At 46.4% G+C, this 24,217-nt stretch overlaps 1 protein-coding gene across 1 annotated transcript; it reads right to left on the bottom strand.

The window, feature by feature from the left end:
* Positions 1 to 610: 610 nt before the first annotated feature.
* GJA3 (gap junction protein alpha 3) lies at positions 611 to 23,410 on the bottom strand. The gene is made up of 2 exons (XM_002824044.4): positions 23,194 to 23,410; positions 611 to 5,631 (listed from the first exon to the last, which is right to left on the bottom strand). Exon 2 carries the CDS (start codon positions 5,612 to 5,614, stop codon positions 4,307 to 4,309), a length of 1,308 nt encoding a protein of 435 aa, XP_002824090.1. The 5' UTR covers positions 5,615 to 5,631; positions 23,194 to 23,410; the 3' UTR covers positions 611 to 4,306.
* Positions 23,411 to 24,217: the final 807 nt, after the last annotated feature.

The raw sequence follows: 24,217 nt of genomic DNA on the forward strand, positions 1-24,217 counted from the left end.
AATTTGTGTTTGGAGGAGCTGAGTTTTGACTTTTGGGTGTGGAGCTTTGAGAGCTTTCCAAGGCCCCAGGCCGGCTGCTTTGTGTTATACCGTGTCCCTGGAAATCATCTCACACGTGGGTTCATAAAGCAGGAACACTGCAGGTGGGAAATGCGTTCCTTATCAAGCACTGAAAATCAGACGCGTTCCAGTGTCAGTGTCACAGAGGTAGATACAGCGGGCCCCTTACGTAGAATTCCAAGCGGGAGAGCTTCCCAAGAACCATAAACTCCAACCTCCTAAAGCAAAGATCTCTCTCTCTCCTGAAGCCCCATGAAGCTTAAGAGAACGCTGCTCAAGGGGGGACTTAATGAGACAGGAAGAAGGTGAACTTTTATATTATTTCTTCAGAAGAACTCACTGCAGGCATCAGCAATGCTTGAACCTGGGAGAATGTGTGTTTTTACTCTGGGGAAAGCCTGTGAGAGAGGGGACGGCCCCTGCAGTGACTTCTCAAATTGCTTCTGTTAGGAAAAAAGGTCTTCCTCCTTATCATATCTAAGATAACAAAAAGTGTGATTTTGAATACCTGCTTAGGGAGTCTGCCAATGAAAACAACCAACTGCAGAACTAGTGGTTTAAACTTAAGGCCACTTTTATTATTTTAGAAAATGTTTACTTCCAGTTACAATGTAATCCAGGAAAGACACTGTTATGGCACAAAAATTAAGTTTTAGTAAGAGTTTTGTAAATATATGCGCTAAATGAACATTTACACACCAAACAGCTTCAAATATGGTACTTTCTGGAAACAGTTTGTTGCTTTGAGTGTTATTCAAATCCCTAACTTGTTTGCCTTGTTATGGTATTCTGTAATGTAAAGGGGAAAAAATCTTTTGGGCAGTCAGAAACCTTAGAGTGAGTCAACCCAAGATTTGCACTGTAATATAAAATTAGGAAGAAAAGTGCCTTCCCTGACCTTAAATGTACAATGTCCATATGTTATATTAAAGGTTATTTAGGATATCCTTAATTTGTAGGGGTGGCGGGTGGTGATGGTTGCTGGACTCTATTCATCTTTGGAAAACACATTTACTCTCTTAAATCATGCAATACTCTCTATAAGTATTTATTTTGGTGGAGATTCACGAATTAGTGTTACAAATATCAGAAGTTCAAAAAATTCAGAAAAAAGGAGTTTATTCAGTAATACAAAATAATTAAAGAAAGTGCTAATAATACTTTTTAAAAAGCCAAAAGTGAAAGGAGACCTAAACCCTATTGGGTTAATTTTTGGTAAAGTGATGTTTAAATTACATTCATAGTTATTATTCTAGGTATTCTTGTGTAGGAATTCTACAATCTATCCACTTACTTGTCCAGAGCCGAAGAAATCTAGGATAAATGAGAGAGATGCTGGCTTGCTATTTTTCTTTTGTAAATTTAAGGATTTATTGGTGTCAATTTTATTTAAAAAATACAAGAATAACCATTAAAAGTTTAAAAAGGAGAAAATGAGTGATAATATAAGAAATAGTTTTAGAATTTAAAAAATGATTTTTGGTACTGTAACTATAGTGATGTTTAACATTTTATAAAAACAGGGATATAAGAAGTAATTGTATACAGCAGCTTAAAACCATGTATATAAATATAATACTCAAATGCTATAGGTATAGCATTTGAGTTTTAAAATAGGCTTAGAGATTTTTTAAAACTTTCTAATAAATCAAGAGTAAAACAGTTTCAGTGAAATTCCCAGGCTACAAAAAAAAAGGTCTAGAATCTTGCCCACAGGGAGAGGCAATTTCTATTTTTATTGCACGTTTCAATGTCTTAAAGGACTAGTTGAGTAGAGAACAATTCCACACTGCCCGAGAGAGAAGGACCCAGCCTTTAGAATCATGGATACCTCAAAGAGCAAAAGGATGTAAGACATGCTTTCATTTCTTACATGAACTGAAATCAGTATGCTAACCTGAAAAAACACCACAGGCACTGTTCTATTGCAAAACCTCACTTCTTTATAGATTAGTGATTTTCAAGTAGGTGAATCTAATTCTACACTCCTATCCACTCTGAATGGACCCACTAGACTATGGTCAATGGTACAATACTGGCATTTCCATAAACATATTGTGACTAAATTCAACTTTAAAATGTAAAAACTAAATACAATTTGAGTTCTCATGCTCATCTCCAACCCCACTCAAAATCAAATTGTGGGTAAACAAGAAGCTTATTACTGTTATGAACATTTATTATGGTAGAACCAAGTATTCACATCCACTTGTACTTGAGCTGTACTTGTGCTCTTGGATGATTGCTATTGTATTTTCTAAAATGGCCAAAGCTTTTTATCAGAATGCTTCTCACACTAGGATCTTCTAGCAGCCCTTATCACTCACGAGAACTAAGTCCTGCTGCCCTAGGCCTATGGCATACACTGCCTGTAATGAGTTAACTTCGGAGAGAAGTTATGCATCTAGAATGGCTGTAGTTATGCACCAGCCTGGAGAGAAGTGAGAAAGTCACTCACAATTTTCCAAAGGGCTAATTTCTCTCTTTCTCAATCTGGTTGAGAAAGTCTCTGAGGAGACATATGGAAAAGTTAGCATTTTTCAAGCCTAGGAGCCTGTCCAGTGCATCCTACAGCAAGCAGAATGTACTAACAAATTCTTTGTGTTTGACTGACATGAAAAACTAGTTGCATGCAAGAATCTGAGACTTGGAAATTGCATTCCTTTCATCAGATTGTTAGTGGAGCACCCTTTATGACAGAAAACAGAAAGTATGTTTGGAGTGTGGTCCCAAATGCATCATCGAGAAGTTAATTTATAAAAAGAAATGTATTACATTGGTCTTGCTGAACAAGGGCTAATGATACTCAGTAGAAGTTGGAGGTGAAAAGTGTGAGTAGAAACAGGCTCAACATGACCATCGTTCATTTTATAAACAAATGGTGACCAAGATACTACAGCTGTGTGTGCAGGACAGAAAATTCTGCCATCTTCCAGCCATGCCCACACACCTAAATAGCCTTCCCTGTCAGGACAGCTCTGGTGTGGAGGCAGAATGGGGCATACAGCCTGCATGAGCACGCGCCCTCCCCCAGGCAGGGATCCCCAGACACTTATATTATTTACACTGGAGAAAGCAAACAGGCTGCCCACAAAGAATGATTAGGAAGCTTGAAGTGTTTTATTTTGTACTTTTTTAAAGTGTAGATTGTCATAGATTCATCTGTATAAACAATTTTCCTGGCAACAGTAGTTCACTTTTCACTTCCCATTCAAAATCTTCAGAACTTCTATTTGAATGCACTTAAAACTTTCCCCTGCTTTTGTTTTATATAATACATTCTCATTATAATTAGGTGACTCATAAAATTAAAGAATTTCTTTTAAAAGAAAGTTCAAAATCTTTACTAGCATGCATTAGGACAAATTAGCACTGTTTTGGTCAGTAATCATTCTAACAGTATTTAAAGAAAGAAAAACACTATTTTTCTTTCATTTTTCCTGAAAGAAAGTGGGAGAAAATAGGGATAGCTGTACCATTCAAAGCACAAAATAATCATTTAGAAAATAAATACCTATGGCATACCCGACACACTTTTATGTCAATTTCCTCAACTGTTTAAAAATGGCCTCAGGTGTGGCGGTGTCTCCACCTGCCTTCTGCCAGCAACCTCTGGGGCCCTTGCCCACTGAGCCTGCCTCTGGAGGGTAACTGCTCTTTGTCACTTGTCACGAAGCCTGAAGCTTGATATCCTGGGCTTCACATGCAATTTCGGAAACTCAAATGACACTACATAGACTTGCTGTAAATCTTTTTTTAGTGCAGTTTGGCAAATATCCCAAATGAAATTCAACTCTAAGTTAAAAGTATCAAACAGAGATAGAGCTAAGTGCCTCTATGACCCTCTGGGCTGCCCAGAGGCTCTGGAGAGCTTAGGAATAGCAAACCCAATTGCCCCGGAGCTAAAGGGACTGCGGGATACCTGTTGCTTTACCACTACAGAACAGTTACCCCCAGAGACAGCCCTCAGCGACCAGATTTCTGGGCTGCTGTGAAGATCTTAAAGGCCCACAACCCTTGTCCCTGCCACCCCCAAACTCAGAAAGTGGGAGTTATTCCCACTGTAACTCACAGTGCTAAGAACAGCAAGCATTGAATACGGAAACCTGGTCTCTCCTCCATCGTCCACCTCCTGGGACTCCAGTCGCTCACTTTCAGGTTCTATCTGCTGGTGGGAAGTGCACTTTGGTTTTGGTTTCTAAGAAAAAGATCACTACACAGCTGTCTGGAGGCAGGCACCCGGGCACTAGATGGCCAAGTCCTCCGGTCTGGCCCGCCCGCTGCTGGCCCTGCTGGCCTTGCTGGCCCGACCTGGGTCTCCGAGGAGCGAGGGCGGCTGATGCATCTGGGCCGCGGTGGTCACGGCCTGCTCCTCCTCCTCGGGGGTCCCTGCCAGGGCGCTCCCCTCCAGACTGCTGCCGCTCCCATCCAGCAGCAGGGGCGCCGCGCCCGCCTCAGCCTCGTGCGCGAGTGGCGGGGAGCTGCTGCCGACGGGGCTGGGGGCTGCGGGCGTGGACGCTGCCGGGTAGGCCTTGAGCGCCGGGGGCTGCTGCTCGGCCGCCTGGTTGGCCCAGTTCTGCTCAGTCATCAGCAGGTGGTGGTGGCCGTTGTAGAGCTTGGCGGACTGGCCCTTTCCACGCGCCTCGGTCAGGGCTAGCATTTTGAAGTCCGCGGCTGGTGGCGGGGCCCCCAGGTAGCCCACGGCGCGGGCCTGTCCCAGGGGCGCAGCGGTGTGCGCATAGTAGGGCGGGAACCCGATGGCAACGGCGGGCGGCCGGGAGCTGGGGGGCAGGGGCGGGGGATCGGCCGTCCCCAGCGGGGCCTCGGAGGCTTCCGGGCCGAGGCGGCTAGTCACGCCCTGCTTGAGCTTCTTCCAGCCCAGGTGGTAGATCTCCAGCATGTTGAGCAGCAGGGACGCGCAGGCCACCGCCAGCATGAAGATGATGAAGATGGTCTTCTCCGTGGGCCTGGAGATGAAGCAGTCCACCGTGTTGGGGCAGGGCCAGCGGTCGCAGCGGTAGAGCGGCTTCAGCTCGAAGCCGTACAGAAAGTACTGGCCGGCGATGAAGCCCACCTCGAACAGCGTCTTGAAGATGATGTTGAAGACGTAGGTCCGCAGCAGCGCCCCGGCCATGCGCACCCTGCCGCGGTCGTCCCGCGACGAGGGATTGTCCTGCGGCGGCTCCTTGGGGCTGGGGCTGTCTCTCTTCAGCTGCTCCTCCTCCTCCCTCTCTTTCTTCTTCTCTTCCATGCGCACGATGTGCAGCACGTGGCCCAGGTAGATGAGGGTGGGCGTGGACACGAAGATGATCTGCAGCGCCCAGAAGCGGATGTGGGAGATGGGGAAGGCCCTGTCGTAGCAGACGTTCTCGCAGCCCGGCTGCTGGGTGTTGCAGGTGAAGTCTGACTGCTCATCGCCCCACACATCCTCCGCCGCGGCCCCCAGCACCAAGATGCGGAAGATGAACAGCACGGTCAGCCAAACCTTGCCGATGACCGTGGAGTGCTCCTGTGCATTTTCTAAGAGTCGTCCCAGAAAGCTCCAGTCGCCCATTGCTTCAGATTCCTAACCTGTAAGAGGAAAATGCTCATGAACACCGGGCTGCAACGGCTGAGTGCCGGGTCTGCACCCATGGGCGGCGGCAGCAGCCTGGATGGTACTGGGATGGGACTGATGGGCAGCTTCTCCACAGGGCAGACATCGCAGCTCCCCGGGACCTGGACGAGCACTACACAAGTGCAAGCGTCCATGAGGAACCACAGGTTAAACTCTTCATTTCAGAGAGGAGGAAGCCAGAGCCAGAAGAGAAAATGCCCTCCGCTGGCCTCCAGACTGCCCAAGTCCTCTCCCTGAGGCTGACCCTACAGGAGCTCTGGGGCTTTGCGGCCGCTTCGGCCAATTCTGAATCATGATCTTTCTGTTCAGGTGGGATTAGAGCAACCTCTTCCCAAATTGCTGCCATCCCCATGCCCATGCCACCTTCAGAACTTCTGCCATGTTAATCTGATACCTCTTCTACTATTTGCTTTTTCTGTCTTCACATGAACTCTTTATGCTTAAATTTTATCTAAACTAGGAAAGTTTACATTACTACTGTCAATGGAAAATTGACACTAATACCTTCAACGGATGGTATCTTTAAGAGTAAATATATTCCAACTCAGCCAGCTTTATTTTGGAAGTAAGGAAATAAAGGCTTACTCCCCTTTTTAAAAAAGAATAAATTCCTTGATGACAATGAAGTTGATACATTCTATGGGATATTGCTTGCCAAAAGCTCTGGGTGTAAGCTCTCTTTGTTGCAAACAGGAAGATGAGGAGTATTGGAGAGGTGTTAAACAGACTAGTATCAAACCAACGCCCTCTCCAAGGCCACTATTACGGTAGAAACAGAACTGATAAGGGAATGATCTTCTCACACATGATTCAGCATCCACTAATGACCACCTGAAATCATCTCACCTGACCGAGTGCCCACTCTGGATTCTAGGCAGAGCTGGAGGGGTGCTGGATGGGGGCAGAGGAAGCATTTGGGGTGAACTGAGCTTGAGGATCCTGTCAGGACCAGGGGCCAGCTCAGCAGAGCTGGGCCTTCAGTGGCCATCACCCAACAGTAATCATGGGTACCCAGATGTCTGGGGGTAGAAACAGCACGCCCAGAGTCAGTCAGGGTGCAAATGAGTGGAGCCCAACCAGTGTGGGAGATGGCATGGATCCTCTGGGTCAGAGTGCCCATGGGTGTTGGGCAGGGATCACCAGCCCCACCTGCCCCAGAAGTGTGACTCCAAAGAAGGCAGCCCAAGAAGGGGGTGGTACCAGCTGCAGGCCCACCCCCAGGCCCAACTCAACAAGTGTTAGGTAAACATCCCCAGGCAGGCGGCTTCCTCTCTCAGCCTGTGTACAACATGGACCACGGTCATACACAGGGATGGAGGGAGGTGAGACGGCCAGCCTGCTAGGAAAGCAGCAGTGCCCACAGACATGGGATGAAGATGAGATGGCATCCCATGTCGCTGCTGCCCCAACAGGCCGGATGCTGGGAACAGAAACGGAAAGATAGCTCCATGCTTTGCAGTGAGGAAAGCTGTCTCAGCTGTGAGGACACAGTCTCCAGTGGAACCAAAGAAAACACTTCTCATTTTCAATTTTAAAATATTTCAGGCTGGGCGCGGTGGCTCACGCCTGTAATCCCAGCACTTTGGGAGGCTAAGGCGGAAGGATCACTTGAGGTCAGGAGATCGAGAATAGCCTGGCCCACATGGTGAAACCTAATCTCTACTAATAATACATAAATTAGCCAGGCATGGTGGAGTGTGCCTGTAGTCCCAGCTACTTGGGAGGCTGAGGGCAGGAGAATTGCTTGAACCTGGAAGGCGGAGGCTGCAGTGGGCTGAGATCATGCCACTGTACTCCAGCCTGGATGACAGAGCAACAGTCCATCTCAAAAAAAATTTTTTTTCAATATTAATTTTTATGAATTGGTTCAAAGGCAAATCAACAAAAGAAAACTCTACTCATTACCAATCTAAAGAAACAGACAAATGTTAACTCTCCCTTCGAACAAACTCCCAACGTTTTGCTTGGGCCCCTGAAGCTCTTAGAGAAAGCTGATTACTCACTCATCCTCCCAGCCTCTCCTCTCCACTGTGGCTGGCATCTTTTCTTGTGTTCTAAGGAGGTAGGATGTTTTACTTTAGAAACTTAATTACTGCACTTGAAACCACCCAGTCACCCCCAGGAAGGATGTCTGGGAACCATCTGAGGTCACTTCCTGCTTCTCCTCCAAGTGTCCCTCTGGGCTGGGACCAGGCCCCCATTGGCATCTATGCCCCTACCTGCCCAGGCGTCTGGGCAGACACTGCACAGGACAAAACCATGATAGCACGCAAGACCCATCAGCACCTGGGCCCAGACACGCTGAAGCCTGAAACTCCACCTTTAGGCCTTTGTACATGCTGTTTCTCCAACCTAAAGCCCCGCCCCGTCCAGCCACTGCCTGCTGACCTGCCCCTTGCCTACACAGTCCCCTCAGGGGTGGCCACCTCAGGCCTACACCGGTGCCCTGGGTTCTCTCTCCCCCTTGCCATGCCCTGGTTTAATGGCTGTCACCTCTTCCCAATATCCCCTCCCCACCCTGCTCCAGCAGGCTCCCTCCATCCTCCCACAGCCCCACCTGCCAAGCTTTCCCGGGCAAGAGCAGCCTCTGGGCTCTAGAGAACACCTGCCCCCTGTGCCCTTCCCCTAGGCCTGGCTCTGAGGGCGGGGCTGGCATGGGCATCCTTTCCTGTTCCCTGTCTACAGGCAGAGTAGCGGGGTAATGTGCTTTCCAGAGGCTTCCGAGGAGAGGCCGCTGTGGGTAGCTCATACCCCTTCCAGCAGCCTCATAGTTGCTCCAGCAGTTCTTGCTAAAAAGCAGTCTACACGAGGTGGTGGGACAGGTGCCTGGCTGGCTCCCCACACAGGGCTGATGGCACAGAGCACCATGAGGGAGGGGTCTGCTGCCTGTCACAGACTGGACAATGCTGCTGGCATTTCCCTGTGGGGCCGGTGGAGGCAAAATGTTCTGCCGTGTTTGGGGCGACCTCATGGGAAAGAACTGTCCCACCCCAAATGCCTATCGTGCACCTGTTGAGAAACACGAGGCCAAATAACTACTTATTCAATTGGTAAACCAGACGATAGGATGGGGAAGCTGACCACAGAGGCTCAGCCTGCTCCAGATCCTTTAGGCCCAGGGGCTGCAAAACACTGGAATATATGCCCTTGGAAGAGCCTTGCGACCTCTGAGTGCAACCTACAAGAATGATGACCAGCCACCAGCCAGACCCTTGCTTGTGCCCCATCAGGGGCCAAGGCTGTGTCCCAGAGACAGGATGACACAGTGTGTCCCGAACAGGAGCATCCAGCATTCAGGCACTGTGTGTGGTAGCACACCAGGGATCTGTGTGGATCTTTCTGGAAAAGAATAAGAGACATGAACCTAACAATACCTTTGATCTCTAATTCTACTTCCAGGACATCCTACTAAGGAAATAATCAGAGACTTGGATAAATGTGTGTGCATGGCGTATTGTGATGTTACCCATAAGGAATGACTGGAAACAGAAATGTCTGGTAGAGGATGAACAGTTCCCTGAGCAGTGCTGGCTGGCCGTGGCTGACACCGTGCTCTGGCCAACCCAGCTCCTACTCGCATCCTTCTCTCCCTTGCCTGACTCTAATGTGACTGGGAAGGGAAATGTTTGCTTCTTCATCCTCCCTTGTGGCTGGAGGTGAATAGAAAAGGCAGTTCTGTCCAGTGAGTTGTAAGATGTCTGCTGGGGAATGTCTGGGAAAGCTTTGGTTTTCTAAGAAAAGGGCAGGTGGTACTTGTGCTGTCCTTTCCCTTTCTTTTCCACGTACAGTACAGATGTGATGCTGGAGCTGGGCAGCCACCTGGCAAGCATGAATCAATAAGCACGGGGGATTGGTTAAGAGAGCCGTAGGGCACCTGCTGTGAACTGTGGAACTGCCGAATCAGCCCCATCAGCTACCTCCAGATTTCTTATGGGAGGGGAGAATCTTATTTGTTCAAATTAGGTTTTCTGTTGCTTGCAAGTAAAAAAGAATCCCTAACTGATAAACTATCTTAAATGCTTTGTGAAATAAAGCCTGGTAAAAATGAAAAGCTACGGTTCATTTATAACTACTAAAATATAAAGTAGCCATTAGATGTAATTTCTCAGAACATTAATGACATGAAAAATTACTGATGCTATGATAAATGACAAGAACTTAGGACAACACAACAGTCTGATATCAGCTATTTTATACACTCTCTTACATGGACACAGAAAAAGGAAGAATGATACTGAAATGTTAACAGTGGTGCTTCTGAGAATGGGTTGATTTTTCTTTTCACAGTTCTCTGCATTTTCTATGACAACATATCACATTGCTCATCATAAAAGATAAATGACCATTTTTCGCAGTTGTAGCTTTTGAAAAAATCAGCTGACTCCTTTTTCATCGTTTCATTGTGGTTTCTACTCCGTTCATTGCTTTAATCGTGTCTGTAGTAAGCACACAAACAGATACAATACACTTTGCACGCCTAGCCCAATGTCAGAGGATAATGACTGTGGGATCACCGAGAGTTTAGAGTGGATTCCATCTTCCTGCCTGGCAATCTCCCATATCAGGCGCAGTGTTTGGAGAAAGCAGTTTCCCCAACAGACTCTAAGTGTGCAAGGGCAAGGGTGTCTGTGTCCCCGTCACTCATCTGAGCCTCACGATTACACTTCACAGTTTGGATTTTGTTTTGTAAAACACAGGCATGAATAAATGAAAATTTAACCAGAAGACAGACAATCTATCTGGGAGACTGACAACTGGATCCTGATCAGACCTGTGTGGAAGCCTCCCCAGCAGATGCGGTATGCACCTCCCTTCGCTGTCAGACTTTAGTTGGCTCTGGATGACATGCAGAGGCTCTGGAGGCATTTTACCAATACTATGTTTTTTGTTTTTTTTTGAGACAGAGTCTCATTCTGTCACCCAGGCTAAGGTGCAGTGGCACAGATCATAGCTCACTGCAGCCTCAAATTCCCAGAGCTCAGGTGATTCTCCCACCTCAGCCTACCAAGTAGCTGGGACTACAGGCGTGCACCACCATGCGGGGCTAATTTTAATTTTTTTGTAGAGATGAGGTTTTGCGATGTTGCCCAGGCTGGTCTGGAACTCCTGGCCTCAAGTGATCCGCCCACCTTGGCCTCCCACAGTGCTGGGATTACAGGTGTGAGCCACCGCGCCCAGCCTAATATCACTTTGTAATCATATTCCTAATATCACTAGATAGTGAAATCGGCAGAGACTTGCACATGTGTCACAGAAATACTCTTCTATGCTAAGTACAGACAGAGGATGAGAGAAGGTGTGCCAGGATTGACGGAGGCTGAGGTCAGGCAAGGCGCTGCTGAACCATGTGTCCTGAGCACCGCTGGGCAGAGCACCATGCAACCTAATGACAGAATACCACAGCCCACGTTGTTGAGCCCTTTTTAGAGAACTGACCTAAAAACTGTGGGGGTTACACAGCACTGTGTGGCAGAGTGTTTATGATCTTCCATGAGATGGCCCTTAATCTTTTCGGTTCTGTCTCAATGAAAACTTTGATTCTTAACCGTCTGAATAACAAACAGGTCTTATGTTTCAAAATTTATGACACTGCTTTCATAGTCTTTGAAAAGTTACATTTTCCTTTCAATGGTAAATTGTTTTCCCCTTGGCCTTCAAGATCCATTGCATTTTCCCTCAGGTAAATCAATGGCTATTTCCTCAGTGACAGTCTTGCTCTCAATTCTGGGCCACAGGTTTTTTTGGCCACACAAGTTTAAGGAATGATCTCGGTGCAGTAGCTCACACCTGTAATCTCTGCACTTTGGGAGGCCAAGCAGGAGGATCTCTTGAGCCCAGGAGTTCAGGGGCAGCCTGGGCAACACAGTGAGACTTCCTCTGTACAAAAAATTAGCTGAGTGTGGTGGTGCATGCCTACAGTCCCAGCTACGTGGGGGGCTGTGGTGGGAGGATCAATTGAGCCAGCGAAGTTGAGGCTGTAGTGAGCCATGATTGTGCCACTGTGTTCCAGTCTGGGTGACAGAGCAAGACCCTGTCTCTTAAAAAAAAGAGAAAGAAATAGTTTAAGGAATGTCTGTATCTTAAAAATCTATTTGTGGAGATGGAAAAATTCAGCAAATCAGGGGGCTACATAATATATACATGCAACGGGATTTCAGAGAAAAGGGATATTCATATCATACTAAAATGGGCAGTCCGGGAAAAGTGGGATTTTAGCTGGGATTAGGAGTTGCAGTTTTGGATAAGAGGTGGGAGAAGGGAATGCATTTCCAGAAGACAGCAATGTTTCCATGAAGGTGGGAACAGGGGTTGTGGGTTGGAAGCAGTGATTTTAAAAGGCGGCTTCTGCACAGCAGAGCCAGGCTGTGGCCATACTCTGCACATAGCAGACGTTCAATAAACACTTGCGGGACAGATGAATGAAAGAGTGAGAGCCCCTCAACAATGCTGAGAGGGAGCGACAGGCTGGAAGTGCTCTTCACGAATGAGGCAGGGCCTCAGGAAGAGCGTGGTAATCTCGGAGTGAGTGTCCACGGCCTGGGCTGGGTGACAGGCAGGCGAATGGAAAAAAGAAGGGACAGCAAGGAGACACATTCTGAAGACAAAAATAAAGCAGAACGCAGCGTCTGACAAGAGTCAGGGAATAAAAAAGCTATGAACCAGAGGCTAAGCCTGGTGACCGGGAAAATGATGGCACAATTTAAAGAGGAAGAAGTTGGGGCAAGTGCTGACCTGAGCTGGAAGAAAGGAGAGTGGGTGGCTGTGAAAGCAGTGGTGGAGACAGGAACGAAGACAATTAGGAAACAGCTGGCAGCATGAGGCTGCAGGGGTCAGGAAGAGGGTCTGCACTGCAGCTTCCCCTCTCAGGCAGGACCACGGAGCAAAGAACACAGATGAAGAGGGAGGCAGGAGACCACTGCTCCTGGGGGGTGTGTGTGTGTGTGTGTGTGTGTGTGTGTGTGTGTGTGTGTGTGTGTGTGTGTGTGTGTGTGTGTGTGTGTGTGTGTGTGAAGGTGGTCTGGCAGTGTGGGGACTAAGACTGTGTGTGTGTGTGTGTGTGTGTGTGTGTGTGTGTGTGTGTGAAGGTGGTCTGGCAGTGTGGGGACTAAGACTGGGCCGGGAGGACCACGGCGTCCTGGACAGTGTGGGGGAAGGCGCCCTCGGTCTGTGCCTGATGAGCATCCCCAGAGAAGGCCACAGGCTTAGATTGTGTTAGGTTTTTCGAAGGTGTGCTTTGAAGTTGGTTTATCCTTTTAACTCTGTTCTGTTTTCCCTTAGTCTTCTGAGAAAGTTCATTTAGAAAATTCTGACCTCAGGAATACAGGCAGTGACCTCCCACCTCTCAAGACAATGTGGGACCCTCGATGCGATCCCAGGCGGGGCTGGAGGGCGAAGGCCCCCTGAGGCCCCGCAGAGCCTGGCACAGCTGTGACAGCCACTTACCTCCGATGGGTGAGGCTGGAGAGCCAGGGCCTGCGGTGCTCAGCTGGGGCCTCTGAGGCAGGGGTGACTCTGCGTCAGTACCCTTCAGAGGGCCCAAAGGATGGAGTGGGAAAAGGCCTGTCCACCTCACAGGAAGGCAGGAGACCACTGTGGTCCTCAAGTGTCCTGTCCTGGGGGAGGGGTCAGTGCAATGCAGATGGGGGGTACCATCGGCTTCTATCTGTTCTCAGTACATCAAGAACGTCAGACAAGGAGAGAACATGGGCAAAAGTGGGGCCCGGGGCCCAGCAGAGGTACCCCAGATGGGGTGGTGTGGGTGGTGGACATCAGAGAGGGAGGAGGGTGTTGGAGGGAGGGTGGGGCGGGAGCCAGGTGGCTCCTTCTGGCCAGGAGGCAGTCAGTGAGGGCAAGCGTGGGCAGAAGGTCTCCAGAGTGCTGACAAGACTCTTGTCAGTGGGGTCAACGAGGAGGTCACCACCTCAGGCAAGAGCAGGACTCAGCCCTCCAGGAGATAAGGAAGCTTGACAGCAAGGACTGGAGAGGATGTGGAAGAGATCAGCTCCTGCCCCCCAACCCACAACCCATTCCTCTGCAGGTACAGGAGATGCAGGCGGTCAACAAGGGCTGCTAAGGCCTGCTCCCCAAAGGGATGCCTCCAGCCCCAGGATGGCATGGAACAAAACACAGGGGCTCCTGTCCCAGTGCAGCCCCCATGCTGGTGGGAAGTCACGCAACATGAGAGAAGTTCCATGTGTCAGAACCCCTGATGCCCTGGAGAAGTGGAAAGCCGCGGAGGAGCATCAGTGTGGGTGCACAGGCCAGAGAAGACTGGGGCTCCAGGACATGGGAGCCTCAGGTATGAGGGCAGAGTGATCCAGGCCAGAAGGGGCTCTCCGTTAGGGGCATCCCTCGTGGGCTCAAGGGACGGCGAGGATGGGATTACTTGAGCTGGGCAAGCTGAGGCGGGGGAGGCAGACAGGCCACAGCACATGGGAAGAGAACCTGGGCTCTCACTTCAGTGCGCTGGGAAAGTACTGGAGGGATGGAACAGAAGAGTAGCCATGCTCACAGGGCCACCCTAGGACAGTCTATGGGGGCAGGGGCAAAGGCACAGCATCCAGGAAGGAGGCTGGACCACAATCCAGAGAAATGATGTGAGCAGTCGAGGTGTGAGAAAAGGCCCGCCATGCCCCTGGGCTGGCGTGGGGAGGGCACCAGCACTGGTGCTCGGAACGGGAGGAATGGACCTGCCTTTTACCAAGATGGGGAGACCAGAGGAGGTCTAGGTTTGGGGAAGAACATGGCGATCATGAATTGTCTGGGACATGTTAAGTTTAAAATGCCTGAGATGTGCGAGTGTGGAGGCTGGAGATGCACATCTGGGAGTTGTCACCAAGTGGCCCGGGATTTAGATCACTGAAGGGCAGGGGAGGAGGAAACGGGGGTGACGATAAAGCCCAGGGGTCTAACAGCATACAGAGGGTGAGCACAGATGGCGGAGCACCTGCAGAGGAGCTGATCACCACCAAGCACAAGTTTTAGTTAAGATGCTGGAGTGCAGTCACAGCCAAAAGGTATAATTTGTACCATACTTGATTCCCTCTCATAATATCATATTGACAATTAAAATTTTTTTTTTAAATTTTGAGACAGGGTCTCACTCTGTTGCCCAGGCTGGAGTGCAGTGGTACAATCTCGGCTCACTGCAACCTCTGTCTTATGGGTTCAGGCGATTCTTGTGCCTCAGCCTCATGAGTAGCTGGGACTACAGGCACCCACCACCACACCTGGCTAATTTTTGTATTTTTAGTAGAGACAGGGTTTTGGCTGTTGACCAGGCTGGTGTGGAACGCCTGACCTCAGGTGATCTGCCTGCCTTGGTCTCCCAAAATGCTGGTACAGATGAGAGCTACCACGCCTAGTCTATACTGACAATTTACAACACTGTTACTTGGTTTACAAATTAGAGGTAATATAATATGGAGTAAGGCTAGGTAAATTAATTTTGTATTAAGTGTTTGTGATTGCCTGGAACACTGATGAGTAGGATTTTGAGGGTCACAAGTAGGCTTACCCAGAAAGAATTCTATGTTTAACTAGTAATGTCTGTAAGGGTTTGGTACAGGGCAATGGTGGTTCAGATGCTCATTTTTGCATCCCTGGTTTAAGCACATTTCTAAGAGGGCATGGTGGGCTGAACTAGTCACAAATATTATACGATGAAAATGGGCTTATTTAGTTAGTCATCTTTTCAGCCACCGGAAAGACTGTCTTCCATTAGCCTCTTTCATTCCTTGCCTATTTCAAGCTTTTGCACCTAAAGACTGTAATTTCCAGATGCCACAAGACCTAGCCTATGGTGTTTGGTACATCGTCCCACCCTTTTTATAGTTCTGATCTCACTTTTTAAAAAAGATAGAATTCAAAACAAACCTGTCAAAATAACAAAAGGAACAAAAGACCTTTTCTTGTACTCTATATGGCTGACTTCAACATTTAGCACTGTTCGAGCAAGATGAAAAGCAGGTCTTTAGATTATAAATCATGCTGCTATAAAGACACAAGCACACGTATGTTTACTGCAGCACTATTCACAATAGCAACCCAAATGTCCATCAATGATAGACTGGATTAAGAAAATGTGGTACATATACACCATGGAATACTATGCAGCCATAAAAAAGGATGAGTTCATGTACTTTGTAGTGACATGGATGAAGCTGGAAACCATCATTCTGAGCAAACTATCGCAAGGACAGAAAACCAAACACCCCATATTCTCACTCACAGGTGAGAATTGAGCAATGAGAACACTTGGACACAGGGTGGGGAACATCACACACTGGGGCCTGTTGTGGGGTGGCGGCAGGGGGGAAGGGATAGCATTAGGAGATATACCTAATGTAAATGACAAGTTAACAGGTGCAGCACACCTACGTGGCACACGTATACATATGTAACAAACCTGCACATTGTGCACATGTACCCTAGAACTTAAAGTATAATAATAAAAAAAAATTAAAAAAAAGAAAAGCAGGCCTTTAAAAGCTGGTTTAGTGTCACTTAGAATTTAGTGCCACAGTTCAAATCACACAGACCAGCACGAAAGAGGGAAATCCTGAATCTCTGAAGTTTCACACTGACAGAACATGATATTAGTTTTCATCTCCGGAAGAAAATGATAGAAGGCTACCCCTGTTAACCACACCAGCAGGACACCCAATGGCAACAGTTCTAGATATACAGCACTTGGTATCTGGTAGGACAAGTCCCCCAACCTTGTTCTCCAAATGTGTCTTTCGACAATTTTTGGCTTTTTACTTCTAACACAGGAAACTTAGGTATAGTTTTCCAAGACCCACAAAAATCCAAGATAGGGTTTGGATTGGAAATGCATTAAGTTTAGAGATGAATCAGATTTACTTCTGTACACTCGTTTCCCACTAGCAAGTGCAATGGCTCCACTGCTGCCACACTTCTTTAATGCCCTGAGCCTTAGGATGCTGTCCCTGAAGGTCTTACACATCTGTTAGATTTATCCCTCGATACTTCTTTACAGTTGTTCTGAAGAGTTTTTAAAATTTTCTGGTTGATTGTTATTAGTACTTAGGAACATTCTTTTTGTATATTGATATTGTATCCAGCAACCTGTTACAAAGGCTTTTCTAGTTCTAATAGATTCTTTTGGATTTTCTGTGTAGACATAGAAATAATCTACTCTTAAGGATAAATTTGTCTCTTCCTTTCCTAACTCTAATTCCTGTTATTTCTTTTTCTTGTTTTCCCTTTGCTGGCCAGGAAGGACATCTAGCATAATACAGTGTGGTAACATCTTTTCTTGTTTCTGACTTTAATATGAATGCTTTTAAAGTTTTCTCATTGAGCACGATGTTTTAATTTTTATCAGACTAAAGACATTTCCTTCCAGTCTTTCTTTGCTAAAAAGTTTGTTCTGTTTTTACTTTTTAAACTATGAATGACTACTGGATTTAATGCAACACTTTTTTCCTCCATCTACTGTGATTTTTTAGATGTTAATCCCTAAACAGGGTAAGTCCTCTTTGTTATGATTTAATTATCTTATTTTTTTGGGACAAGGCCTTGCTCTGTCACTCAGGATGGCATGATTACAGCTCACTGTAACTTTGAACTACTGGGCTCAAGCAATCCTCCTGCCTCAGTTTCCCAAGTAGCTGAGACTACAGGCATGCACCACCACGGCTGAATAATTTTTATTTTCATTTTTATTTTGTGAAGATGGGGTCTCACTATATTGCCAGCGCTGGTTTCAAACTCCTGGCCTCAAGCCATCCTCCTGCCTCAGACTCCCAAAGTGCTGGGATTACAAGTGTGAGCCACCACACCTATCAATGATTTTATTTTTAATATCCTAGCACATTCAATTTGCTACTACTTTATTTTGGATTCTTATATGTTCATATTTAAGACTGGTTTCAGCTTTTCTGTCCTATCATCAGATTTTGGTATGAAAGTTATTTTAACCTGAAAATTTTAAAATTATCTGAATAAGCTCATATAAGAGTCTCCTACAGAAGAGTTTGGGACTAATGTCTATTTTTTTAGGGTGGTAGGAGGGAAGACTTAATTACAAATTTAATTTCATTAACTGTTACTAACATATGTAGGTTTACTGTTTACTAAGTCAAATTTGGTCACTTATATTTTTTCGAAAATTTTCCACTATGTTTTAAATTTCATGGCATTTTCTTATGATTTTGAAACTCTATGGTGTTTGTAGTCAAATTCCTTTGTTTGGTTCCAAATATTGTTTATTTGGGGATTTAAAAATATTATTCTTGCTAGTTTATCTTTTATTAATGAACCAGCTTTGATATGCTTTTAAAAATGACAGGTTATTTTATTTTCTCCCTTGTCCTATTTTGTATGCAATGTTCATAATATATAGAATAAATCTATAGGAGTCCTATAGATCTTTTCAATAGATAATGAAGATTTTAGTATTTGTTGGCATTACTATAAAATACACATATACAATTTAAGAGTATCCTTTATCTCAAAGTTATGTGGTTATTGTATAGTTCCAGGGGTTTCCATCTCTAATTTACATGCAGAGATACATGGGTTCTATTCTTAATGTTTCAATAATCTAATGCTGTTGCAGGAAACATTACTCTCATCCAGAGCCAACTGATTTAGGAATATTATAAATTTAATTTTTCAACTTCTTTAATAGTTCTAAGTCATTGCTAGGATTATACATTTTTATATTTTAAACGTACTTATGAAATAAGAATGTATGGAAAGCATGTACAACAGTGTCTGCCATCTATGTCTTATTATTATTTCTCTTATTTTCTCTTTCATGTGGGGATTTCAATCTTTTATGTACATCTGAAAAGTCATATGCTCTTAAATCTTTATTTGGCTAAAGTAAATATGGTGAACAGTTTTCATCTCTAGTCAAAGGGAGAAACTAATATTTTTTTACCTTTTATAACTTAAAATCTTAGCGAGGGCATTTAATTTAATTTTATTTAATTTTATGACGGAGTGCAGTGGCATGATCTTGGCTCACTGCAACCTCTGCCTCCTAGGTTCAAGCAATTCTCGGGCCTCATCCTCCCAAGTAGCTGGGATTACAGGTGTGTCTCACCACACCTACCCAATTTTTGTATTTTTGGTAGAAAATACAAAAATATTCCTGGTTTCACCATGTTGGCCAGGCTGGTCTTGAACTCCTGGCCTCAGGTGATCTGTGCACCCTGGCCTCCCAAAGTGTTGGGATCATAGGCATGAACCACCAAGCCTGGCCATAGTGAGAGCTAATTTTAAACTGGAAGTAATTAAAACAGCTGTGTTCATTAAAAAAAATTGTCTTCAATATTTTATACTCGAGAATGGCAAAATTTAAAATATACTATTTATCTACAGTCTTTCTTCTTGAAATACTTGAATAAAATAAATATTCCCTCTAGAAATCAGCACTAAAGCATCATTTCCACAAGGAGTTCTAACATTAAGCTAGAAAATTAACAGCTGGCTTAGTTTCAATTCAATTGACAGGAAAATGTAGAGAGTTGCAGCGTAATTAGAAACAACTGCCTGCCAAGACTGTTCACGCCCCACTGGGGTTCCTTTCAACCCTCCAGAGACCTCTCAGCTCCATCTCCCAGTGGAGCCCTCTGGTTTCTTCTGCCAATTATTAAAGGGCATTGTAAGTTTTAATAACTTCTGTGAACCACTTAAGAATTCCACTGAAATTATTTGCTTATCCAAACATTTATTTAGACATTTTAGTGATGTGTTAATGTATTTCCTTCAATGTTTTAGTCCTCAAAGTTTTAAAAATTGAATAATGAAAAAAAGTGACTTCCTTAAGGTAAAATTCAACTTATCAGTACCCCACTTTCTGAGGGGTGGCTTGGGGCAAGGGTAAGTAATAGAGAAAATTACAGGGGTGCTTCAGCATAGCAGTGATCAGAACAGGCTTTTGCCATGTCTAAAACACAAGTCATGACGTCTGAACAGAAGACCAAACACTGACCTCATAAACACAGTGCAGTTAAAAGGCAATTTCCTCATATAAATCCAAATGACATCCTTCAGGAACCTTACTCATTATCGACAGAAGAAATGTGGAATCTTAGCATTTTGGCAAGGGATGAACCTTAGAAGTGGTCTAGTTTATGCTCCTTATTTTACAAACTGGGAAATGGTGGCTCAGAGAGGGTCCTGAGACTTGCCTAAAGTTGCACAGCCCACAGTGCTGACACCAGCACAGAAGTGCCCAACCTCCAACTCCTGGCCCAACTTCCCTTCCCCTCCCACACCACTTCATGGGTGATGCAGCAGGCAGACTGTTCAGCTTATGACACTATGCATTACATGCCTTTTGCATTTTATTATATTCTAACATACTGGAATACATATGTTTAGAAATGTGGGCTGGAGTACATTTTAAGCTTTCACTTTTTTCTTCCAGTCCAGACTGTCTCAAGGGGGGCATTTTTATCTTTTATAAAAATGGTTAAATATTACTGATATGCTAAGGACAGCCCAATTACTTCATCACAAATTTGAATTATCTTTTTTTTTTTCTGTCACACTTATGGCTTACTGCAGCCTCAATCTCTTGGGCTCAAATGATCCTCCTGCCTCAGCCTCCTGAGTAGCTGGGACTATAGGTTTGTACCACCACACTGGGCTAATTTTATAAAAAATATTTTGGAGTGACTGTATCTCACTATATTGCCTGGGCTGGTCTCAAACTCCTGGGCTCAAGAGATCCTCCTGCCTCAGCCTCCCAAAAAGTGCTGGGATTACAGGCATGAACCACCACACCCAGCCAGAATTATCTTTTTAAAGTAAATTCAGATATTTTTACTCTTGCTTAGTGAACAAAATCCCACAACCTGATAATTATGGTATTTTATTATTCCACTGATATTACTGATAAAAATTACATCTGTCAAAATATTTTCTATTTTTTTGCAGAAATAATTTCTAGAGTATTAGTATGATTTCACTTTTCTTACTCAAATCTACTTCTATTGATATATAACCAGAAATTGCTTCTATGTTCTAGAATAAAAGATTTATTTTAAAATCAACAGGAAATGGAGTTTCAGGAATAAATAAGCAATAATCCATGGAGATAATCAGGTGGTCTAAATGTAAAAAGCTAATTAATTTTATATCTAATATCATTAGTTTGTTAACAGTAAATTTAAAGCAAACCAATTCTTCAAATTAAATAAAACACGAGAGTGTGGAAATTATTCACATTAACCATTACTTTTGGAGATGTACAGGAGTTTTAAAAAAGCAAGCAGTAGGCCGGGCACAGTGGCTCACGCCTGTAATTCCAGCACTTCGGGAGGCCGAGGTGGGTGGATCACCTGAGGTCAGGAGTTTGAGACCAGCCTGTCCAACATGGTGAAACTGTGTCTCTACTAAAAACACAAAAATTAGCCAGGCGTGGTGGCGCATGTCTGTAATCCCAGCTACAAGCCAGGCTGAGGCAGGAGAATCGCTTCAACTGGGAGGCGGAAGTTGCAATGAGCCAAGACTGTGCCACTGTGCCATTGCACTCCAGCCTGGACAAGAGCGAAACTCTGTCTCAAAAAAAAAAAAAAAAAAGAAAAGAAAAGAAAAAAGAAAAAGAAAAAAAGCAGTAGAGTACTAACCTAGTTATCATGAGGAATTTTCCACCACTGTAGGAATGAAAATTAAGATGAAACTTTATTATTTTTATTGCCTTTAAGCATTATACAGAAATTGCAAAAACATACTGTTTTTTAGAGACATACATGCTGTTGTCACATGTATTGGATTTTTTCCCTCCTCAATTCAGTAAACATTTATTATTATTATAAAACATTATTACCTATTGTGTGTGGCACTATGCCACACTCTGAGGACAGCAAAACAATTAAGATCCAGTCCTCACTCTCAGGAGATTCATTTGTAATCTATGAGAGAGGCAGAGTGGCAAAAAACAGATCAAAATATAAGTACTACATAGTACTGGGAATAGCTACCATCCAGCGGAGGGAGGAAGAAGGCATGGTGGTAGGCGCCTGTAGTCCCAGCTACTCGGGAGGTTGCAGTGAGCCGACATCTCACCACTGCACTCCAGCCTGGGTGACAGAGCGAGACTCCATCTCAAAAAAAAAAAAAAAAAAAAAAAAAAAGGCTGCGATAAACGTAATTTTTCGTTTCAAATGTAGTGTGTACACGTTGTTTTAGCTAAATGAATATAATAAGTTAAAATGTAAGTAACATTCAAGAAAACTGGGTCAAAAATATTTTCCTTATTGGCAAAAAATTTTGTTACCCGCCATTCTTTTAAGACAGCTTTCAGCCAGTTAACGGTTCCTGGTTGAGAAACAGTATTGTCTGATTTGTTATAGTAGTACCGTTTCGTGAATTACTTTCCACTACAGCAACACATGCATTGCCCTTATGAGATGCTTATCTCAATATGAACCAAACTGCTGAGCAGGTGGAATCTGTGCCAAACTAGCTGATGTTTACTTTGAACACACTGATATTTGGAAAATAAATCCCTCTTTTTTCCTCTTTAATCTTTCAATGTTTGTCTTGCACATGGATGGACCGCCAGTGAAGTGATGCACACATCATAAATCACCATGGTTTTGAATTCCTGGGTGATGAGAGCCATAATTCGCTTGTCAGCTGTTTGTATAGAATCATTTTTAAATGGCATGTTTTGGAGACATCTTGATAAAATAAAAATTGGAGTTCTGAAGTTGCAGTCACATATTCACGAACCGAGAACTCTACATGGAAGGATGAATTTTGCTCACTAGTGTGGAGTCGGCAACAAAGCAAATGCAGCCGCGTCACTGCCGTTTGTTTTCTCAAGTCTCCTACGGGAAGGGGCTCGGACGGTGCTTTTCCACTCCTCTGCAAATTCTTTATACTTGAACACATCATAACAAACATACAGGTCGAGAAATTCGGTCGTGGCATTAATAGCTACAGTGTTTCTTAAAAATAAAAAGTTTTAAAAAGTTTCTGAAAAGAATGTAGGCGAGCCAACCTTGTTTCTAAACAATCCCAACAGGACTTTTAGGAGCACGGCGATGCTGAATGCCCGTGGACGGCTGGGTGCGCGCCGTTAGCTGGCGCGGTGACATCTGCTTAGAGTTTTCAAGCATTTCAGCATCGCTAGGAGCCCTACAGCCTGACGGTCCGGGACAGCCCGGCTTCCTCCACCCGAGGGGGAAAACAACCCCAGGAAAACAACTTAAACTCGGCCTTGGACTGTCCATCAAGGGAAGCCAAACCAGGCGCTGCTCTCCAGACCTCCAGGAGCAAAGGAGGAGGACCAATTATTCCAAAAGATTCTCACAAATTTCCCGAGCTCCCCACAACTTTTTGAAGAATCCTGGAAGAATCCTAGGGGGCTGGGAGCCGCACACGTGCCGGGGCTCAGCTTCCCAGCTCGGCAGTCCCAGCCCGCTGGGCTCGCCCGGGAGCTCCGCTGCGCCGCCGACCCGCCCGTCCCCGCCCCGCGCTGCCCTCGGCCCCTGTGCCTGGCCTCCGGGGCGCCCGGCCTGCCTTACCCCGCTCTGCCGCGGCGGCGACCCGGGTGCGTTCCTCCGGAGCACGGCTCCCGGCCGCTCTGAAAAGAATTCCTTTCACACGTGCGGTGCCGCTTCACGCGTGCGCCCCGCGCCAGGGCCCGACCTCCCCGCCCTGATCGCCATCCCTGCAGCCCCAGTATGCGCTGCGCCCGGCGCCTCCAAGCTGCAGCCTAGGACGCCGCGCCACGCCCCCGCCGCCTCCGAACAGCCCCGCCCCGCGCGCTTCTCAGCACGCACACCTACCGCCCCCGCATCCCTGCCCTGTACGCGCAGCCACAGCACTCGCCCGCGTCCGCATTCCACACCCTAGCCCGCGCGCACGCCCATGCCTAGCGCCTGCAACCCCATCCCGCACCTGCGCGGGCCCTGGGGATGTGGACGCGGGGGCTCTTCCCTGCCGCCCACACACTCCGGGGTACGCCCGCGCGGGACGTGAGAGGAGAGCCGAGGGCTCTTGGGGCCGGCCCGACCCGCTTGCCGGGCGCCCACCGCATGCAGATGCGCCAGCCCGCGCCCCGCTCGCGCCTGTCCTGGGCTTCGCAGGCCGGGCGAGGTAGCTGCTCTCCGGGCGCTCCCACAGCCGGAGGCGCGTGGGCGTCGGGCACCTATGTCTCGCCCGCCTGCAGCCGACTGGGGACGCGGGTTCCGGACGGCTGGGGCGTGGCGGGGACCACCGAGCAGGGAGTCCCCGCGGAAGCGCCGCCGGGCACAGCGTGGGTGCTGTCGAGGAGCGGCGCCCGGGCGGGGCCGGAGGTTATAAATAGCGGCCGCTATCCTGCTTCTCGTCAGACACGCTTAATTTAGCCGGCAGGCACACGGATGCTTATTTTTTAAAAAAGAACTTGTTTTATTGCGCTCGAGGTGACCGGGAAGGTGTCCCCGCGGGTCACTCGCTCCATCTGGTCCTGGAGACGAGATGCCAGGGCGAGGCCTAACCTGCGTGCTGGCGCCCAGCGAAGATTTTAACGTTTTCTGTTCCCTTCGGGGTGGTTTTACCACGCTT

The sequence above is a fragment of the Pongo abelii genome, chromosome 14, assembly GCF_028885655.2.
Source record: "Pongo abelii isolate AG06213 chromosome 14, NHGRI_mPonAbe1-v2.0_pri, whole genome shotgun sequence".
Lineage (NCBI taxonomy): Eukaryota > Metazoa > Chordata > Mammalia > Primates > Hominidae > Pongo > Pongo abelii.